Source organism: Anoplolepis gracilipes, chromosome 3, assembly GCF_047496725.1.
Source record: "Anoplolepis gracilipes chromosome 3, ASM4749672v1, whole genome shotgun sequence".
NCBI classification, from domain to species: domain Eukaryota; kingdom Metazoa; phylum Arthropoda; class Insecta; order Hymenoptera; family Formicidae; genus Anoplolepis; species Anoplolepis gracilipes.
In genome coordinates, this window is record NC_132972.1 from 17,479,646 (window position 1) to 17,497,886 (window position 18,241).

The 18,241-nt window shown below is 34.1% G+C and overlaps 2 protein-coding genes across 7 annotated transcripts in view; both read right to left on the reverse strand.

The window, feature by feature from the left end:
• Positions 1 to 10,084: 10,084 nt before the first annotated feature.
• On the reverse strand, positions 10,085 to 10,708 carry LOC140663619 (uncharacterized). The gene has a single exon (XM_072887884.1). The coding sequence runs from the start codon at positions 10,706 to 10,708 to the stop codon at positions 10,085 to 10,087; it is 624 nt and encodes a 207-aa protein (XP_072743985.1).
• Positions 10,709 to 12,184: 1,476 nt separating this feature from the next.
• Positions 12,185 to 18,241, reverse strand: part of LOC140663477 (uncharacterized) — a 48,707-nt gene continuing 42,650 nt past the window's right edge. For 3 of the 6 annotated variants that reach the window (XR_012046283.1, XR_012046282.1, XR_012046280.1), the window contains exons 6-7: positions 13,855 to 14,101; positions 12,185 to 13,134 (exon numbers count right to left, since the gene is read on the reverse strand). The gene's annotated coding sequence lies outside the window, so the exon portion shown is untranslated. The remainder of the gene's footprint in view (positions 13,135 to 13,854; positions 14,102 to 18,241) is intronic. The other 3 variants (XR_012046281.1, XR_012046284.1, XR_012046285.1) reach the window with 2 other exon arrangements.

Here is an 18,241-nt window from a genome sequence, read left to right on the forward strand (position 1 = left end):
CACGTTTTCCGCCCCCTGCGTAAAATATAAATATTGTCAAAATGTAAAGTTTTGTAAAATAAAACTTTAGTTTTAAATATAGTTGTAATTTTTTTTATAATAATAAAATGTAAATCTTAGTTTAGTTGAAAAATGTAAATATAGCTAATATGAAAAATGCTATGTAAATGCAAATATAACAATAAAAAATTCATTTTTAATAAAAATATTGTTCCTATTTCCTCCCAACTTTTTATATTTTTTAGTTTTATTAATATAGTTTTTAAGCGGTATATTTTTTATTTAGTAAAGCAATAAATTTTTTAAAAATAGCGCATACGCTCAATCACTTGTTATCGCGAGCATATATATGCTGGTGACAGCATTTCTACTAAAGATAGAGCTTATCATCGCGCCATTACGCTCATCTCCTATAAGGTACACCGAGATATTCGCTAGCGCGAGCACGCGACCGCCGCGGGTGAAGGGCCCCGAAGCGTGGATAAGCTTATTCCTCTGCATTCCAACGTTTAACATTAAAAATTTATCGCTCATGCGCATTTTTAACAAACTTGTTATTATTTGTAAGGGTGACGCTGAACTTATTTCATTTATGAATTTGTGTGTAAATGCGCAATCGCTCATTTTGCAAAATGGATGTACGCTGGAAACATCCTTGGACGTCGATCGTCTGCGGTCCTACGAGATGCGGAAAAACGATTTTCGTAGAAACTTTCCTTCCAAGTTTATCAATCATGTCCGATATACGATTCGAGAGAATTTTATTTTATTACGCCGAGTGGCAAGATGTGTATCAGCGCTTACAACACGCTGTGAATGAAAGAGAAGTAGAAGAGAAAAGCGCACGAAGAAACGGATACTTCAGCGGTAATAATATTTTGAGAAACGCGAAAAAAAATATAATCGAATTTTGAGAGGGAGATTGCCGCGTCCGGAAGATTATTCCAACGATCCGCTTTCTCCGAAATTGGTAATAATTGACGATCTTATGAGAGAATCATCATCGTGCGACGCTATCGTGGATCTGTTTACGAAAGGAAGCCATCATAAGAATCTCAGCGTTATTCTTATCTCGCAAAATCTGTTCCATCAGGGGCGTGGACAGCATGACATATCTCTCAACACAAATTATATAGTTGTTTTCAAAAATCCACGTGATCGTGCACAAATGCGTCATTTAGCACGTCAAATATATCCCGATGACCCAAAGTTTATGGAAGAAGCATACTACGACGCAACCTCGAGACCGCATGAGTATTTATTGCTTGATTTGAAACAATCGACTCCAGACGAATATCGATTTCGGACGTGTATCTTTCCCGACGATTCACTGCATTACATCTATCGTATCTCGTAGATCGAGCAATAGAGGAGGGAGTATATAAAAGAAAGGTGATTACGCATCTTACCAGTCGCGCTATTACATCGTAATGGTAAAAGGAAATAAATATCCTTCGTCACTGACGTCGCGGAATTCGTCGGACGGAGCAATAAAAATTGTTAGGCGATCAATCGGTGAGCGAAACGCATGTCTTTTGAAAACTTTGTGCTATCTGAAAAAAATCAAAGAGCGTCTTTCTTACGCACTGCAGATAATAAACTAATAAAATGCATACAAGAGTGCGCTTATAATACGCTCAAAGGAAACGCATCGCTTGGAAGTAACGAAAAAAGGCGATTAGCCAAACATAAAACCATCCTACGACGCGTTGCGACAAAACGAGGTAATTGGAGAAGCAGAAGAAAGCTACTGGTACAACGGGGTGGATTCTTACCCTATCTTATTGTTCTTTTACTCGAAGTTATATTATCACGGATTATTGGGAAATGAAAAAATTATACAACTTTTTATATCTGTTTTTTTTTTCAGAATAAAAAATAAAACATTAACGATTGCGATATTTGAATGATGGAAAGAGCTTAAAAAATGGTTTTAATTTCTACGAAAAATCTCGAGAGACTGCAGCGCATGCAACATCAACATCATCCGGAAATAGCATCCAGGGCATCATCGTCGGATAATTCGATAAAAAAAAATCTGGAAAATGTTAACGAAAATAATAATTCGGTGCAGACGCCTGGAACTACTTTATCGCGATTCGATACTGAGATGTGTCGTATTCTTAATCTCGCGACTTCCCGCGACGAGGAGAAAAGATGGAAAATGTATAAGGAAGTACTTCAACGTTATCTTCACTTTGTTCGAGCTGCGAGAAAACGTTTACGCAAAGATAATGGCGAGGTAGATGAAGAGCAGAACGAAGACATGAAAGATTTGTATGATAACGATGAACTTTTGAAGCGCAAACTTTAATTAGCAGCGACAGTAACATTAACGGTAGTAATGCTAGTAGCAGTTTCAGGGAAAAACGCGCTCAATCGGTAGAAATGATAAAACAAATAGTCGTCTCCGTGCCGAAATCTTATCGTGACAAAGCACGCGCTCTATTGAAATATTTGGTAGACACCCCGGAGTCTAAGATTAGCTGGGATAGACGCGGAGTTGTGACTATAGACGGTACACTCGTAACGGGATCGAATATCTCGGATCTCATAAACGACGCGATACGGGAAAGAAAAACCGTAAAAGCAACTGGAAGAATTCAGTTTACTCGATTACTGCATGATATAAACACGCCTTCCAATCTCATAGGTAATCGCAATTTGATACGAGTTCATCGTATTAAAAATCCGTTACCTCGCGGGAGCTCCACTCCGAAGAAAACTCAGCACTCAAAATCATACACTCGTAAATTAAACGAATCCGACGCAGACACAATATTTGTATCCGTCGAAAGGGAAAAAACATTTACTCGATTGGATGAGACTCTAATGTCGGAATTCGAAAAACTGTATTACGACCCCTCGCAGGGTATTCCGCGGTGGACAATTTATCGCGAGCCGTTAAACCGAATTTTAGTCGCAGCGATATTCTCGACTGGCTTAAATCGCAAGACACGCTGCATCGACCGGTACGACGAAAATTTCCGCGTTTACATTATAACGTGACAAATATCGATGATTTGTGGGAAGCTGATTTGATTGATCTCCGTAATCTCAAGAGCTATAATGACGGTTATTCCTTTACTTGTAGTAATCGATGTGCTTAGTAAATTTGTATGGGTTGAACCTTTACGTGACAAAACAAGTAACTGTGTAATACAAGCTTTTGAGCGTATATTCTCGAAAAGCAATGGTCGTCTACCAGTTTATCTACAGACCGACAAAGGTGAAGAATTTATTGCGCGTCCTGTACAAAAATTCTTAAAAGAAAAAGACATTCGCTTTCGCGTAACTCGCAATCCCGATATTAAAGCAGCTATAGTGGAGCGTTTTAATAGAACACTCAAGGAACGTATGTGGCGTTATTTTACGCATAAAAATACACAACGTTACGTAAATGTTTTGCAGGATATCGTTCACGCTTATAATCACGCGCGTCATTCCAGTATCAAAATGCAACCTGCGGTCGTTACGCGGAAAAATGCCCGCATCGCGCGTGAAAATATAACTCTTCGTTGGAAAAACGAGAAATGCCAAAAACAAAAGGCTAAATATCGCATTGGCGAACTCGTAGGGATCAGTAGAGCAAAAGTCACCTTCGAGAAAGGATACGAGGCGAGTGGAGTGAGGAGATATTTCGAATTCTTCGCGTTCTTGATTGGCGAAAACCGCGAGTGTACGAACTAAGTGACTTAGCCGGCGAGGTCATAGACGGCATTTTTTACGAGCAAGAATTAGCCCGAGTTGAGAAAAATTTACAGGAGGAAGAATTTATCGTCGATCGCGTGATAAAGAGCAGAGGACGTGGTGATAATAAACAGCTGTTAGTTAGCTGGCGTGGTTATCCTAGCAAGTTCGATAGTTGGATTCAAGTTTAACAAATCTTTGAGATGAGGGAGGAACAATTTCTACTGGTTCTTCCGAGCAATAGCAGTATGCGTTATTTTCCGGATAATACTACCTCGTCATTTATTACGGAATTACCTCAATCGATACAGTTACACGGCGAATGGGAAGTCGCGCTCAGTGAAATTCAATTCCCCAATACTTTCTTTCATATACAACGCCGCGAGAATATACTCACATTCGCCGATGTTAACATTCGAAGTAGCGAGGAAAAAGATGCTATGATAACTTCGAGGGAAGACGAAATACGGGTCGTCATTTATAAAAATATGGTCGAACTTTTCGACGCGATTAATCACCGACGTGTAAAGGAGTCGGTTCGCATTTTTGTCTGAATCGACGGGGGGTATCTGCCGGTAGTATAGAGTTTTACCTCGAGTGTGATGAAAATAAATGCAAACTAAATCATTATATAAACTTTTCCGATAAACTTCTACGAATACTCGGTTTAGGGGATGCACTTTATAATGCTCCTAAGGGGGAAGGTCAGTACTATACTATGCTTACGACATATAATCCTTATTAAAAAAAAAATCTACATCAATTTTTCTTAAACTCGGTTTTAAAAAGAGACACTTTGGATTCTTTAGTTACGAACCCTGTAGTTTGGCTCGCGGTATTCCCGATAAACTATTCGTTTATTGTGATATTTGTGAACCTTACATAACAGGCGATGTGCAGTCTCCTCTTCTCCGAATAGTGTCTGTCGAGAGGCATGGTCGCGATTACGAGTACGGAACGAAACAAGTGAAACATTTCTCTTTTCTGCATTATATCCCGTTACGACGAACAAATTCAGTAGGATTGAAATCGATATAAGAGATCAGTTCGGAAAAAAAAATAGCATTCGAATCCGGAACATCAACTGTGACGTTACACTTTAGGCGAACCCGGTAGTATTGTGAACGTCAGCGTCATAGGGAAAAAGATAAAAATTAAGTTCTCAAATGCGACATGACAGACTACTACAAGTATTACAATTTACAAAGCGGCAGAGGTGGTGGAATTCCGAGAGTTTTCGTCAGTGCACCTTGTCAACGCGGTCATGGAATCGGAAGTTTTCTAGGAGGGTTATTTAGACGTATACCACCTTATCTAAGTAGAGGAGCGCGTGCAGTAGGGAAAGAAGCTTTACAAGCTGACGTTAATATAATCGGTGATATTGAAAATAATATACCGCTAAACGTGTCGGCCGAAAACCGTTTTAAAGAATCGCGCGACAATTTCAAGAGAAAAGCTAAAAAAAAATAAGTAGTCTGATGAAAGGCTCGAGGATATAAGGCAGATGCGAAAATGCACGCAGCTCAGTTTCCTTTCGCCGGGCTTAACGCACGTATCGTTAAATCTGTGATAACATCGTCACGTAAACGTCGACGATCAAATAAGAAAAGATTACCGAAAATAACCAAAGCGTGGAATAAAACATTAAAAAGCAAGGGGAGAAAGAAAAATCGCAAGTCGAAAAAAAAACTTAACTCGTCCATGAAGCGTCGTAAAACTTCTAAAAAGCGCACCGTATCCGACATATTTTCTTAAACGATACCACGCTAAACACAGTAGACAACGAAAATATCGGAAAAAGATATTGATAAAAAATTTACGGTAAATAATCATATCTTTTCTTCATACGCATTCGAGTGAGTGTTTAAAAAGCGAATTCGATCTTTTTTCTTTACCGCCCACGCAGACTAGCATCGAAAGTTCACAATAGATCTATTACAAACCCGTCAGCTCGCTCTCGGACGACTCGCCGATAGAATTCGTCATCCCAGGCCATGGAGAAGAATATTTAGATCTCACGCATACCATGCTAAGTCTTCGAGTGTGCGTGGAAACCAACGACGACCTCGTGCCGCGAACGGGAGTTACCGCCGCCGCCGCAGAGGTCAAAGTAGGGCCCGTAAATCATTTACTCCACTCCATCTTCAATTAGAACGACGTGTATTTCAATCAAAAACTCGTGTCGCCTCCGAACAACGCTTACGCGTACCGCGCGTACATCGAGGCGTTGTTAAATTACTCTTCACCCGCAAAAACTACCCATCTAATCTCGAGTCTGTGGGACGCGGATACACCCGGATACATGGACGATCTATTGGAACCAAAGGCAACGCCGCGCTCGTGAGACGAGCTCGATACATTCACGGAGAACGAGCGCTGGATCTTATAGGACATCTTCATTGCGACGTTTTCAATCAAGACAAATTTTTAATTAACGGCGTAGAAGTACGCTTACGACTCGTACGCTCGAAAGATTCATTTTGTCTCATGGAAAGTAACAGTTTATCGAAAATTCATATATTGGATGCCAGCTTACTTGTGAGAAGAGCGAAAATAAGTGCCGGGGTGTTACTCGCACACGCTAGAATGTTGAGTAAAGTTACTGCCAAGTATCCACTTACGAGAGTCGAGGTTAAAACTTTTACGATTCATAGCGGGGTAATGGCGGAATCAATAGATAATGCAATATTAGGCCAATTACCGAAATCAATAATAGTCGGCTTCGTCAATAATAAAGCATTTAATGGCGATAGAAAATTAAATCCGTTTAATTTTAAAAATTGGGGTATAAATTTCTTCTCGATCTATGTCGATGGTACGCAAATTCCTAGTAGACCGTTACAGCCGGTTTTCTTAGTTGAAGAACCGTTTTATGTCGAAGCTTATCAAACGCTTTTTTCGGGAACGGGCATCCATTTTTTGAATGAAGGAAATTCTATAAGCAGAAACAATTATTTCAAGGGATATACGTTATTTGCTTTTGACTTTACACCCGATTTGTCCGCTAATTGTGCCGGCCATTAGAATCTTGTGAAACATGGAAGTTTGCGATTAGAAGTGCGATTTGAGAGAGCTCTCGCCGAGACCGTTAACTGTATTGTTTACGCAGAGTTCGATAATATAATAGAAAGCGATGCGTCGCGTCAAGTCATCGTCGATTTTTCCGGCTAGTTTCTTTATGCGCGATTTATGCCTCGTAGTGTAATACTCGGTTAAAAATTCCCTCTCCATTTTCGAATAAAATATCGATATCGCCGTGTTTTCCAAAAACGTGTATTGTAACAAAAGAAGATTTAGTTTCATTTGAGACGTGAACGTGAGCGTTTCGTGAAGAGGTTAAGTTAGTTATACTTTGTCATTGAAAGCACATAAATTTTCACAATATGGACACAGTCATCGACATACAAGGCTTCCGCGATGTCAACGATAAATTTATCCCAAAGGAAGTCGCCATTGTCTCGACTGACGCTCCAATCGTCAGCCATTGGATTATGTTGTTTCCACATCCATTTGGAGAATTATCCGCAAAAACAAGACGAGAAAACAATTGGCTTTCACAAAATTATCACGGTATCGAATGGTTCGACGGTAAAACTAATCTGAAATATTTTATTTCACATTTGCGTGAAATTACAAGACGTGTGCGTTACATTTACGTTAGAGGCAACGAAAACGCAAGCTACTTGCGGAATATACTTTCCAGAGATATAAATAATTTGGAAGATATCTCCCCGCCATTTAAAAATCTAACGTCAAAAGAAGAAGACGGACGTTATTGCTCTCACCACGGATTTTGAAATTTTGGAATCTTCCATTGCGCATTACACAATGCTTATAAACTAAAATGCTGGATAGTCGCATAAAATAATCGTGATATCGACGATACGTTTAGTACTCAAGTTAGTTGTAGTACTGAGAAAGATTGTGAAATATACTCCGAGAACACTGACGACAAAATCGCCGAGGAAATTGAAAACAAAGATTATGTTTTTTGTGATATGAATGAAAATATTAAATCGAGTAATGAAATAGAGAAACAAAACCTGCAAAAAATCGAACATCTAATTGAAAAAAGAAGAGGGATTCGTGAAATTGACGAAATCAAAGACGTTCCTGGATGGAAACAAGTTCAAAATTACTAGCATTTCTACGCAAACCGACATTGAAAACCCGAAAGCCGATATTGATAAAATCGCATTATCAAAAAAGGTAAAAACCGATGTTATTCAAATAATACCGTACGTAAGTAACTATGCTGTGCACAAATTAATATCAAAGTAATGATAGAAATTGTGCTAAAATTATCGATTTTAAAATCTGAAAAAAAACATCAATTATATTTGTATTATATTAAATTATTAATTTTTATAATAAATACATGATTCTTTGCACTTGTTGGAAACACAACAACAAAAGCGCTAAAAGATTTTATATTCTTATTCCGAAAAATGCATTGTATAAAAATATATATAGAATATACAAATAAAAAAATATATATAAATATGAATACAATAAAATAATATAATAGACATATTAATATAAATAAGAATAATATAAATTTTAAAACATGATAAAACAAGAATATTATTATGTACAATTTTTTCAGTGCAATATAATTTTATCTTATGATATTACATTTTAAGAATAAGAATATGTATACACTTAACAATGGCAAACAATGCATATATTAAAACATATATTAGTGTGTGTGTGTGTGTGTGTGTGTGTCAAATGTTATTGTTAATTTAATATTATATTTTAAAGTTAATAAAAATTCAGAGATAATAAGATTGCCATTGTTTCTGTGCATAATGCAATAAACAGTACGAATTAATAAATTCGAATGGATCGCAATTTAAACTGAGTTAAGTGATCGCATCGCAAAGTGACTTCAACCACATAGTGAGAAATACTTTAATTAATATACAGTATTTTTAAAGTACTTTTAATTACATGTGTGTCTCTCAACGTAGTTTCTTATATATTTATAAATATTTAATATGCTTGATTTTTATCTGCTTATTACTCTACATTTTTGAAAACAATGCATTGCAAAATAGAAATTATTACGTCAAACACTTTGCGACGCAATTACACTTGTCAGTTTAAATTGCGATCTCATTTCTGCAATGCATTATTTTCATTCTTTAAAAATAAGAAACAATAACAAAATAAATTGCAACAGTAAAATATATTTTAATTATTATAATAATATTTATATATTTTTAAAAAAAATTTCTTTACATAATAGTAATAAACAGAATTTTCCCATCATCTCTTCCCAAGCGACTCAGGATGTCATTGACCAATATATATTCAGAAAAAATTGATCATTTTTATTATATTATATATGTATGTACAGGGTCTGTCCCAAAAGTAATGAAAATTATTTTTTCTCGACTGCCAGGCGCGGGAGACGAATTGCTCGGCCTGGGAGTGGTGGGGGTGTCAGGTATACAGCCAGACCGCCGCCTGTCGCCTCTGAGCCTTCGCAGAGTGTGGATCGCCCGTTAAGTAAGGTGCTGTCTCAATGACGCGTCACGCGTCGATCCCACAGACTTCTATATATAACTAGACTGCTAACTCCGGCAAAACACATAAACCCCCGAGAAGTATGTACAAAACTTATGTGTATGCGTCATCATTGGTAGTATGACAGTCACACTGATTGGTTGAATTTAAAGCAATGTCACTCACAAACGAGTTTTCTGTAGCAGCCATATTACATATCTATCCCCTCCTTTTCTCTATCCTACCAATGTTGTACATATTTTTCGGGGTCACTTTTTAGGTCTAATATATAAGGAAGTCAGCGGTCTAGTTATAGTATAGAAGTCTGTGGTCGAGCCATACTGCGTTGGCGATGAGAGAATTTTTGGCTACAAAAAACATTTCAGCGCTTCCCCAACCACCGTACAGCCCAGACCTGGCCCCGTGCGACTTCTTTTTGTTCCCTCGCATCAAGTTTGACCTGAAAGGAATTCATTTGGGGACCATCGCAAACGTCCAAGCGGCTGTGACGAGGGCACTAAACAGTGTCTTCGTTGAAGACTTCCAGAGCTATTATGGAGAGTGGCAGAAACGTTGGACTCAGTGTATAGACTCGCAAGGGGATTACTTTGAAAAGTTCTAAGTATATTTGAACCTAACTTCAATAAAAAAATTTTTCCAGAATCATTCTCATTACTTTTGGGACAGACCCTGTATAAACATTTAATATAATTACATATTTTTAATAGTTCAATGACACTTTCTTTTTCTGAGCCATTTTCTGTGCTTCGATGATATACTGCGGTTCCCGAATTGGCATATTTCTTTCTACTCTACTATCAATTATTTTAGGAACCAGGCAGTCCTCGTAAAATCGTTTAAGCAGTGGTAACATTTTTGATTCCTAAAATCTATCATCACGCTCGATAAACGTGTACTTCAATCCAAAGGGTGTCAACACAGCAAAAATGCAATATTTTCTTTGCGTTATGTGGAGCTGTCCCTGTATTTGAAAATAGTACATGTGTATTTGATTCATACGAGTGTCATCCATTTTATCGAAAATTCGATGAATATCTGCAATCTTATTGAGCATTGCATCGGTAGACACTTGCCGCGCCGCATAAGGACATTTAATCTCAATGACAGTATCGTCTCCGATAATGCCGTCAGGCGTTGCAGCAAAATATGGAATTTCTTCATCAATAAATATTCCACAATAATTAATTTCTAATCCCAACTCTACCTGCAATTGTTCTCGTGCCACCAGCTCTTTTTCTTTACCCCACTCAACAGCCGCATTCGTCAGTTGAGGAGGATAAAGAATTGCTTTTACAAGATTTTGGCACGAAGTTGTTTCTCTCTTGCTACAAACTTTTCCAAAGTTTGAAGCAGTGAGAAGATTTCGCCGTATGTTGTGCCACTCCGGGTTTTCATGCTGACCCCGTGTAGCACATTCCAATACAGCACGATTGCATTGTTGATCTTTTAATATTTGATAATGATTAGATCTCAGCTGTTCGTACATATGACCTTTTATATCTGGTCGTTCCGCATTTGATCTGTAATCTTTGTCGGCCGTAAAAAAGTTTTAGTAAAATATTTTGATGTACAAATAGAGAGACCTAATTCTTTTGCCGCACGCGCGCGTTACTGACAGTTTTCATTTTTTTAATATTTCTATTTTTTATTATTTTGTACCTGTAGGTGGTTCTTTACCTATTGCGTGACAAATAGAACTCAATGCTTGCCAAGTATTGAATTGTACTACGGATGCTTTTACGCGAATTTGATAAGAACCTTTTCTTGCAAAATGAATACATTTACCGCCAATGAATTTACTAATAATTCCATTGCAACTTTCCACGGAATTACTTGTAAATTGACATAATAAGTTATCAGCATTCTCTACTACATTTCATCGCAAATTCAATTTTTAATAATAATCCCCCTGGCAGAAAAATTTTTACAAAATATTACAAAAAAAATAAAAATAAAATTACAAAAAATTATGTCAAAATTTACAAAAAAATGCTAGAATTGGAATACTTTTGTAGTTTTTTATAGTTTTCTAAGTGCTAGTTATTCCGGAAAAATACAGCTAAGTAATGATATTCTACATATTTCTACGCCATAAAAATACAATATTCGATAGATAACTATAATTATTTATGATGTTCTACGTATTTTTATGTGTGAAAAAATACAGTATACTACAAGAAAATGTTACAATTGAAATGCTTGTGAATAATACTTTCGTATTTTTGTTGTAACAAAATTTGTGGTTTGTGATTTCGATTCGACAAATATCCATTTTGAATTTACGCCAGCCATGCATTTGTAACTATTAACGATGTATTTTGCTAATAATTGTACATTATAGCACAAGTGTCGAACGGCATCAGGAAAATTTGCCAATTGAAGTCGTAGAAATATAACCAAGTTTTGTCACAACAAAAATATGAAAGTATTATTCACAAGCGTTTTAATTGTAACATTTTCTTGTAGTATACTGTATTTTCTCACACATATAAAAATATATTACAACAGAAAATGTAGCAAAAATGCGCACATCTACACACATGCACTTTTTTTAATGTATACTATATTATACAGAATAGGAATAAATTAAAAAATTAATAGAGTAATAATATGTGTGTGTTTGTAAATAAATTTTATTTTTAAAAATTGTAAGTACTTTTTGTAAGTATCACAGTATTATATTATAAACGATTAAACAGAGAATATAATTATTCAAAAAATAAACTGTAATCTAACATAACATTTCTATGATATATTAATCTGTTTTAATCATATCTCAGGTTCGACATCTTTGGTTACAATTTCTTATGTGATATAAAAGTATTTTGAAAAAAAAACAATTTAATTCGTTAAAAATTCGTTAATTTTAGTTACGTAAATAATATGCAATATGTAATCTTATTTTATCAAAATAAAAACGAAGATTGATCTTGAACCATTAATCATTTTTTTAATATTAATTTTGATTTTTATTTTGCAAAAAAATAAAAAGTTATGTGCATCTTAATGAACTTAGTGAAGTAAATGTCTAATATGGTTCTAAAAAATGTATAAAATGTACTTAAAAAATTAAATTTTCTTTTTCAACGCTTGTGAAGTTTGAACAACGCAAAATTAGAGGCAGTTGTCCTTTTCGGAGCGACATAATAAAACGTTCGTTATCAAAAGTATAGCTTTATTAAATTGTTTTTACTGATCTAGTCGATTCCCCTTCATATTCTACAGTGGATGAGTCTGTATCTATATCTGTCTTTTCCATAAAATCCGTTTCTAGATCTTTCAGTTTTAGCTTCTTGTTTTTAATATCACAATGTAAATTTTCCTTTGAACCATTATTCATGATCTTATTTTCTTGATTAATCGTGCTCAAGGTGAAGATTTTTACTTCGTTTGTCATTATATGTTCTTTTATTTTTATTTGCATTGTCTTCAAGATTTTTTTCTTTAACTGGAATTCATTTACTGAGTCATTATTGGAATGTAATTGCGTTGTGTCAATATTTAAAGATTTTTTTTTTCTTTGGAATAAACGCACTTCGCGCCGATGTAATAGCACCATTGAGGTATTTATTCAACTTCTTTAACTCGTCCCCGATGAGGTGTTCAGGATACTTTCTTTTATCTCGCATTCACATTTCGAAGAAACCAGCGACTGCTGCCTTCTTTTTCGGAGTTAATTCGGAGTTAAATAGTTTGTTTATTTATTTGTTTACACACACATCGTTCATTGAGAGGTTGTATCCCCTAAAGAGATCTCGATAATCCAGATATAAATTTGCTCGATTACTTTTCTCGTAGAAAGTTTTCATATGATATTATAGAAATCCATGATCCTTTTCCAATATATGTCTTCATCTTTTGTCGTGCCGATTTTTGGTTCTCTTTGCGAAATCTCATCATCTTGCATAATATCTGTAATATGTAATATTTATGCATATATAAAATGAATTCGTATACAAAACGAAACAAATAAAAGTTTAAGTTTAATTTTATTTATGAAAACATTATTGAAATTTTTATTGAAAATTAAGTATAATACATTAATTCTACATTACTTTGATAAAAATGTGTATATATATATATATATATATATATATATATATACAGGGTGTAATAATTTATTAATTAACTGTAATAGTTATAGTAAAATAGCAAAAAAATGTTATTTGAAGTAATTAACAATTTAAATTTTTTATTTTCATATTTTGTTTTATGTTAAATCCATAATTGTTTATTATAAAAAATGATAAATAAATAAAAATAATTTATATATTTGTATTATTTATATATATTTAATAATAAATATAACTTTATCACATTTTTTTTAGTTTAAAAGTACAAGAATTAAATAAAGAGATTTGTTTCATAATTGCAAAATTTTTTTATTACAATTTCAAAATATTTTTAAAAACTCGATTTACTTTCACAACATAATTTACAAAAATTTCGATTATCCCCGCTTCAAGACAATTCTTTGCATTTGTAAAAAGTGGAGAAAAATCATTGCAATTAATAAAAAAATGACACTCACTTATTGCAAGAAAGAAACGACAATGAATGAATATATTATATATGATATAATATATATATATAGAAATATATATATATATATATAATATATGAAAAACATACCTCGTATTCGTAAAACTTGACATACGCTTTTTTTATTCCCTTCCTTTAACTGATACAGCCATTTCTTATGCTTTTCATCATCTAAATTAAACGTTTCAGGATTCAATTTAAGAACCAAAGACGTTTTAACAATTTTATACTTTTGATCTTTCGGCAAATAGACACGTGCTACAGACATCACTATATAATATATAGGGTGTCCCCGAATTGCCAGATCAACTCTCGTGGATAGATAGAGCGTGTTAAACTGAAAACAAATATAATTTTGCTAAATTCGCAATAATTAATGAGATATAAATTAATAAAAATCGGCCAATCCGTGCCAGTATAAGCGCGCGGCGCGAAGAAGCCTCCTACTTGTTACTTGATACTAGACGCGCGACGAGACAGTAGGCGGAGCGCTCTACAAAGGACGTACAAAGGATGTACAAAGGGCGTACTGAAAGAGACACGTACAGTGCGCGCTGAATTTATGTCTTGCCGTAAAACTTCAAATAAATGTAAATGTTAGAATCCTATTATAAAATATTATATTTTATAAAATATTATATTATAAAGTATTATAAAATATTTGTAGTAATTAATAAGTAATAGATTTGTTAAAAGAATTTAATGAAGTTGTATAGATTACCATAAGGATTGTAACATTTAAATTAGTAATCTGTCACTATCCCTCGCTCATCGAGTTATATATAAAACTACGATTTTTCATGTTGTATAATTTATAAATCAAAATTTCAAATTATTTAAATTCTATTAGGGTGCGCGATTAATTTTACATGTGTGTTTTTACGATTATAAATCTGTTTGCCAATTGGTTCATAAAACCAAACATATTAATTAAATCTTTATGTAAGATAATAAATTTACAAGTTGAACATCGAACTAATATAATAATACACGAATTCGATGTGCACACATGTAGCTTTATCCTCATATAAAATGCACAACTTTTTATTTATATCAATGTGTCAAAGATAAATATAATGACTTGAATACCGAACTAATCTTGTTAATTAGTATGCTAATAACGTCTGTATATCTATATATCTTCATATAAAATTATCAACTTTACACACACACACACGCACGCACGCACGCACGCACGCACGCACGCACGCACGCACGCACGCACGCACGCACGCACGCACGCACGCACGCACGCACGCACGCACGCACGCACGCACGCACGCACGCACGCACGCACGCACGCACGCACGCACGCACGCACGCACGCACGCACGCACGCACGCACGCACGCACGCACGCACGCACGCACGCACGCACGCACGCACGCACGCACGCACGCACGCACGCACGCACGCACGCACGCACGCACGCACGCACACACACACACACACACAATTGTAAATTTGTATTAAAATGGAAGTACATGTGTAGACATGTTATTAGTATAGCAAAACTAATAAATTCAGTATTTATTTTGCTTTTATATATGTCGATATAAATAAAAAGTTGTAAACTTTTTATATAAAGATAAAGATGTACATATATATTTCACCATTACTAGCGTATTATTATAAAAAAATTAGTGCGGTATTTAATTTCACAAATTAAATGATTTATGAAAATTCTCCTAATTAAAAAAAAAATGCAAAAGATATGATCCATTTGAGAATGCTAAATGCAGGCAGTGCGAGAACGTATCCGGCTGGTGCGGCCGATGCGGACACCTTTTACGAAAAAGTCACCGTCTTACTCGAATTTGAACCCGCGTCCGTACGGTGAGAAGCCTGCACCACAGCAATGCCCCTACAGATCTTAGCGATCTTTATTATACTCTTTATGTTTCAGTTTCATCGAATATATAACTCTTGTATTAGCGTCACACAATCTTGTAAACATTTTTTTTCTAATAAACGTGCAAATCTGAAAATGGAATCTCATGATGTTATCTACCACGATTGTCCCCATAAAAATGTAAAATTTTTATTTATATATTTTATATGTTCAAAAATAATTATAATGTATTAATAAGAGATTAAAATGACAACAAACGTGACATAAATTGAATAATTTTTAATAAATAAATTATTAAAATGATTTATATAATATCTATCATATGTTTAATTAATCATATTTGATACCATTTTAATCGTAAAAATCCAATTGATTCATTATAATTATTTTTAAATCGCTAAAATGCGAAATAAAAGTTTTACTTTCCATTTAAAAAATATTTTTTTAGTAGACGAGAAAAGAGATCCTCAATACCGGAGAGTCGCCGAGAGATTGATTGATTGATTGATCTTTATTAGCTTTCTCAGCTATTTGTAGTACATAAAATTACATATTTAAATTACATTATTATATATATAGAGAGAGATAGTTCATCGAAGAGTTTTGAAGTTTTACAATTAATTTTATTAAAATTATTATTTAGTCACAATCGGTATTCATCTTATGAATTTATTATCTTATATTTATTCTTTTTCAAACGACATTTATTTTAGATATTTGGTATTTTGAAAAAATAAAATTAAGCTTATGATCGTATAATTACAGTCAATTGTTTATGCTTTATTACAATAAAATAACTTGGAATTATACATTGTACAATATAAAATGTAAAATGAGTTATATGTATAACTCTATGAAAGAGTGAGAGTAATTAGAAGAAAAAAATAATAGAATTTTTTGTCGTAGACTTTTTTTCTTTATAAGAACAAATTATAATTCTAATTATATAAAATAAAGAAATACAAATTTTTAACTAATTGTTATGATACTGCTGATGATTATTGCTTTTATTGTCAAATTTTATTTACGTTGCGTAGTATATATATTGATGTCATCATATTAATATGGATTTTAGCATTTTTTTCTAATTACTCTCTCTCTCACAATTATACATATCTCATTTTACATGTTGTACAATTTATAATTTTTAATTATTTTTATTCTAATAAAGCATACGCGATTGCGATTGTATGGTCATAAGTTTGGTTGGTTTTTATTTTTTCAGAAAACTAACCAAAAAATTCTATTCCTATTTTTATTCTTAATTTTTTTTGATAGACAAGAAATATAAGATAATCAATTTATAAGTTGAATACTGAACTTTAAGATTGGAATTAAAAAATAATTTTTATAAAAATAATTGTTACCTACTAGAGTTCGATTTATATGAAGACGCAGGGCGATAATAGAAGTGTGTATAGCAGTATGCGAAGATATAGTATCTACTGCGCGATCAAGTTACTCGCTGCCGTGCAGTGTTTACGTACATGCGTAAGATAACGGCGCGAGATAAGTCGAGTGCCAACGCGTTGTGACGTGTGACAGTTGTGCGATAATATTTGTAGTGTCTATATTTTTATATTTTTATATTTTTATTATAAAAGTGAAATGGTGCGCAAGTACGATGAATTTGTCTCTCTATAAACGCAGGCTATCAACAAAGAGAGGATTTAAAAGGTTTAAAAGGTTAGTGTCTTTATTGTCACAATTTAAATATTTGTTATATGTCACACACGCACACGCCACACACACACACACACACACACACACGCACGCACGCACACACACACGCACACGCACACAGATGTCTATTTATTATGCACATACAACATAACGTAAGGAATTAATAAACAGATAGAGAAAGATGATTAAGAGAAACAAAAATAAGAAAAGAAAAAAAGAGAATGAGTGAGATACAGTGTCTTCACATTATAAACAATATATTATTCATATTTGGCATTAGTGAATATTCGAAAAGTATCAATAGAAAAATATACCTCCCCCCTCTCCCTCCCTTTCTTCCTCCCTCTCCCCCTCCCCTCCCCCTCCCATCTCCCTCCCCTCTCCCTCCCCTCTCCCTCTCCCTCTCTCTCTCTCCCTCTCCCCCCTCTCTCTCTCTTTATATAAACTATTTTATATAAAATATTTTTTTATATAAATGTTTATATTTTTCATCTATATATTACAGATTCTTTGGAACAGTGAGACATGCAGCAGGATTAAACAATCATCCAGGGACACCTACTTTTCTTCAAATTTTCAATAAAATATTGAGTACTTTCAGCATTATCATGCCACTTAAATATGGAAATTGTACACTTTTAGATACAAATAAGTTTGAACCAACAATTTCAATTTCAGAGATAAAAAATCTCTATTATGATACTCGTCAAAAAGAATCATCTATAGCAAAACTAAAGCAAAAATTAGACAATGCTATTGAGAACAATGAATATGATAAGAATTTTAATCAGTTAATAGATTATGATTACAGTCGACTAGAAATTACTGACTGTGTCATCTACTACATAACTAATTATTTATCAAATCTATATTAAAATCAATAAAATGTGACATATGCAAGAACGCATTTACTACTAATTCTGCATATTGTCCTTTTCCGGCA